At 36.9% G+C, this 4,746-nt stretch overlaps 1 protein-coding gene across 1 annotated transcript; it reads left to right on the top strand.

Moving 5' to 3' along the window:
* Positions 1 to 987, top strand: LOC136704261 (olfactory receptor 2AT4-like). The gene has a single exon (XM_066678125.1). The coding sequence runs from the start codon at positions 1 to 3 to the stop codon at positions 985 to 987; it is 987 nt and encodes a 328-aa protein (XP_066534222.1).
* Positions 988 to 4,746: the final 3,759 nt, after the last annotated feature.

The raw sequence follows: 4,746 nt of genomic DNA, 5'->3' as shown, positions 1-4,746 counted from the left end.
ATGCCTGAAGGAAACCTCACCACTGTGAAGAACTTTGTGATTCTAGGTTTTCCAGGGCTTCACCCAAACTACTATGGCCTTGTTTCTGCTGTAATGCTCTTTGTTTACTTATGCATCTTGCTGGGAAATGGAATATTTCTGACATTGTTTCTAAGAGAAAAAAGGCTCAGAAGACCAATGTATTATATCATTATAAATCTTGCTGCTTGTGATGTTTTGTTTAGCACCACTACTTTGCCAAAGATCATCGCTAGGTATTGGTTCAATGATGGAAGCATCTCATTCTTGGGTTGCTTTGTTCAGATGTATTTTGTGCACTACTTTGGTTCAGCAAATGCATTTATACTGGCAGTAATGGCCTTTGATAGATATGTGGCAGTCTGTAACCCACTCAGATATGTGAATATTGTCAAAGATTCCACTGTTATGATTTTATGCACTGCAAGCTGGTTGATGGCGGAGTCTTGTGTCTTAATGATGGTAATAAGAGCTTACCCTCTTCCTTATTGTGGTGACAACACCATTGTCCAGTGCTACTGTGATCACGTATCTATCACAAAACTCGCCTGTACAGACCGAACCCCATATGGCTTTCCAGCTTTCGTTTTTGCAATGTTTATGTTGCTTGGACCTCTGGCTTTTATTCTGTATTCCTATTTCTCTATCATGATGGCAGTTTTCAGAATCTCCACAGCACAAGGCAGAATGAAAACTCTGTCCACCTGCAGTTCTCAGCTTATCATAATCACCCTCTTCTTTTTACCTAGGTGTTTTAATTATTTAGCTCCCTACATTGGCATCATCTTCAGTGCTGACACTCAAATACTCATTATCATGCTGTACAGCTTACTGCCACCAATGATAAACCCACTAATCTACTGCTTAAGAACAAAAGAAGTGAAAGAAATCTTAGCTAAGATTTTAACTAAGTCAGCATTTCTTCAGTCTATGAAAGAGAAGGTACAGGTGTCTGCTGTCAGTAAATGACCTGTAAAGTTTTTGTTTGCATTAAAAAAAACTAGTTTTTTTATTTTACTTTAAAATTACAGCTTTAAACCATCAGGTTGTTTGCCAAATGTAGCACAGAGGTCCTCAAGGCCTGTGCTTTGAAAAATTGAATATGCACATATTGCTTGAGTGTGAGGTCAAATGACATTAATGGTTTAAGGAGACTGGATGATTGTAGATTTTCAGACAGGGGGTTCAAGTTAAAAAGGAATATGAATTGGTTTCTATTGGGAAACAACCCTGGGGATTGTCTAGGGGATGATGTTGCCTGTGCTACCCCCTAATTCAAAAATGTTGGTAAAGTAATGGTAATGTTGGTTAGTAAAATTCATTAAACATGCACACACCTATGGACACGCCAATCCACCTATCTACCTGTGGGTTTAACCGTGGGAGGAAACCGGAGCACCAGGAGAAAACTCAAATGGACATGGGGAAAACACACCAAACTCCTCACAGACAGTCACTCGGAGCAGGGCTTGAACCCACAACTCTGTAGGTGTGTGACAGTGACTCTACCTGCTGCGCCACTATGCAAGCAATAAAACTTGTAACATTCATTTAAGTTCATTTAAACAAATCTGTTAATCTTACAACCCTGGAGAATGTCTAGTTCATTGATGAAGTTGCCTGCGCTACTGCCTAATTCAAAAAGGGACAGTTAATAAAATAAATCAAAGACAAGAATATTATATTTGTTGAATTTCATGACATTTATTTTAACTTAAAGATGATATTTTGGCTGACCAATATAATTATATTTTATAAATTACAACATTCCATTTATCTAATAATATGGTATCTTACCCTATAACTTAGAGATGTCTGAAAAAGAAATTGGCTTCGTCATCCACAGGAAGTGATGTTGCTGCTGGACTTTTTCAGCATAATAGGTAGTGCTTAAGGTAGAGACCTAATTTATAAAACTCTTTGTGGATTCTGAAGTGAAAGTACATTTTGAACACCCCAAAAATTCTGATTATAAACAATCCATAAGCACACCTGAATGCTATTTTCTTTATATAAAGCACAATCTTCTTCAAAATGTGTGAATAATTATTTATTATTATTATTATTATATGTGCTTTTCAAAACAAAAATTATTACAGCGACAAAATAGAGTATAATAATTAAAACTAAATAAAATTTTAATAAAATGCAAAATAAATTTTTAAAATAATTAATTCATTAATTCATTTTCTATAACCACTTATTCAGTTCAGGGTTGTGGTTGGTCTGGAGCCTACCCAGAATTACTGGTTGCAAGAGGGAGGCTCCAGTCCCTAGCAGGCCGACACACACTCACACCTATGGACACTTTAGAAACACCAATCCACTGACCATGTTTTTGACCATGGGTTCCCAGCTGGAACCAAAGAACAATAGGCTCTTCTGCGTGAACCATGGCTGAATAATAGGAAATGATATAGGAACACGCAGGACGTCTCGGAACTCGGCAACATTTACACTCGTATTATATCTCACAGAGAGAGAAGGACTGCTGAATTTGTCTTATTTTGCGTGAGTGTGTGTCTTTGTGGTAAGGAGACATTTTGTGGTGTTATAAAACTCCATATAACTGCACACAGCCACATTAAACTTCACGTGTTTTACTCTAACCAGTTACATTGAATAAATAAGTAATTCATTCATTGTCTGTAACCACTTCAATGTCATGGTGGGTCCGCACTGGGTGAGCACAAGACAGGAACACATCCTGGAGGGGACCCCAGTTCTTCACAGGGTGACACACACACATACGGAGACTTTTGAGTCACCATGTGAGGAAACCGGAGCACCCTGAGGAAAGCCATGCGAGCACAGGGAGAACAGCAAACTCCTCACAGGCAGTCACAGGACTTGAACCCACAACCTCCAGGTCCCTGGAGTTGTGTGACTGCGACACTACCTGCTGCACCAACGTTCGGCCCTAAATAAGTAATTGTAATTCTTAAAAGCTACAAAATATCCTTGATCTTCTTTGTTCTTTGATGGTAGATCATCTAGTATTTATTTTCAAATAAAATGAACAGGAAAAACACTGATATTTGCATTAAACATTATGAAGAAAACTTTGTGCTCCTTTTTTCATTTCCGCATTTATTAGTCCTGTCTCATTTATTCTATGCAACACAATCACATAATAAAACCACATGTAAACAAAGTCATAGATATGAAGCACCAAATCTTCTCCAGACCTTCCAGTGACAAGGGTTTGTATTTTGTGGAAGTTTCATAGGAAACTGGCATGTTTTCATAAAACAAGGATTGGATGTCACTTGACAGCTTAATTTTAAGTGTCAGATATGTATGCTAAAATAAATTTTAAACCCCTTTAATGACCTTGAATCATTTCTGCTAAACACAATTAGATATAATTATGAAAGCATGGGGCATTAATTATCAACTAGTAGCTGGTCTCTAGTGTCACTGAAGAGCCTTTATAAATGTTTTTTTCAATGAGTCATTCTTAGATTGTGTACGAAGACGCCTCAGAGTTTTCAAGAAACTGCTAAAATTCAACATACATGGAGGCAAGGAAATAATATTTCATTGCTTCTAATTAACATTGTCATTTACCATACACATATTTAGAATTAACAGAATTTTTTATTTTCTAATTTTCTGGCGTGGTTGCTGAACCATGTTAGATTAAAAATGTATGCTCTTGATATATTCACTTTCACGCTTTTAATAATTCACCAATTGTACTGCCACTTGACTTATATGTTTCATGAATTTTAATAATATTTCAGAGGAAATATAACATTCTAAAAGGCTTGTAAATTCTGTGCATAATGGCATTTGAATGTATGGTCCATATTTCTGCTTTCTTTTTTAAAAATTTGCAGTAAAAACACAAGGTGGTTTAGGAAATTCTGTGGAAAACATGGACCACTTTGGCAATGCCACAACTTTTGCAGAATTCTTCCTTCTTGGATTTCCAGGAGTTCCTCCACAATATTATCCGGCTGTTGGAATTATTCTGCTCTTGATTTACCTGACACTTGCAGCAGGAAACATATTCACTATTGCATTTGTGGTGTATGAAAAAAGCCTTCAAAAACCATCCTACCTGATTTTCTGTAATCTTGCTGCAGTGGACTTTGCTTTTGGAACTGCCACAATGCCAAAACTTATTACAAAGTACTTGTTTAAGGATGAAAATATGCACTTGAATGCTTGTTTTGTACAACTGTTTCTTGTCCATTATTTAGGGAGTGTTACTTCTATCCTGTTATTAATAATGGCTATGGATCGATTTATTGCCATCTGTAACCCTTTTCGCTACCCTGTAATGATTACAAACCAGTCTGTTACAATTTTGTGTTTAGGTTGTTGGGTTATTCCAATCTCTTGGATGACAGTAATAATTCTCCAGGCAACATCAGTTCCATACTGTGACTCTAATGTAATAACTCAGTGCTTTTGTGACCACACGTCAGTGACTAAATTGGCCTGTAGTGATATGAGATCTTCAAGGTTGCTTACCTTTACTATAGCTATGTTTGTACTATTGGTCCCACTTGCTTTCATCATATTCTCCTACATAGCCATCATTGTAGCTGTTTTAAAACTGTCCAATGTTCAAGCAAAGTATAAAACATTCTCAACATGCAGCCCTCAACTTCTCATCATGTGCCTTTACTATCTGCCCCGATGTGCTGTCTATGCCACTGACCTAAAAGTTCAAATGAATAATGAAGTTCGTGTTATGATCAGTATGTGGTACAGTCT

This window comes from Hoplias malabaricus, chromosome 1 (genome assembly GCF_029633855.1).
Source record: "Hoplias malabaricus isolate fHopMal1 chromosome 1, fHopMal1.hap1, whole genome shotgun sequence".
NCBI lineage: Eukaryota > Metazoa > Chordata > Actinopteri > Characiformes > Erythrinidae > Hoplias > Hoplias malabaricus.
The sequence above is the reverse complement of the archived record's forward strand: the minus strand, read 5'-3'. Positions and strand labels throughout refer to the sequence as shown.

Coding starts and splice junctions, on each gene's coding strand:
- LOC136704261 (XM_066678125.1), top strand. CDS start 1: ATGCCTGAAGGAAACCTCACCACTGTGAAGAACTTTGTGATTCTAGGT.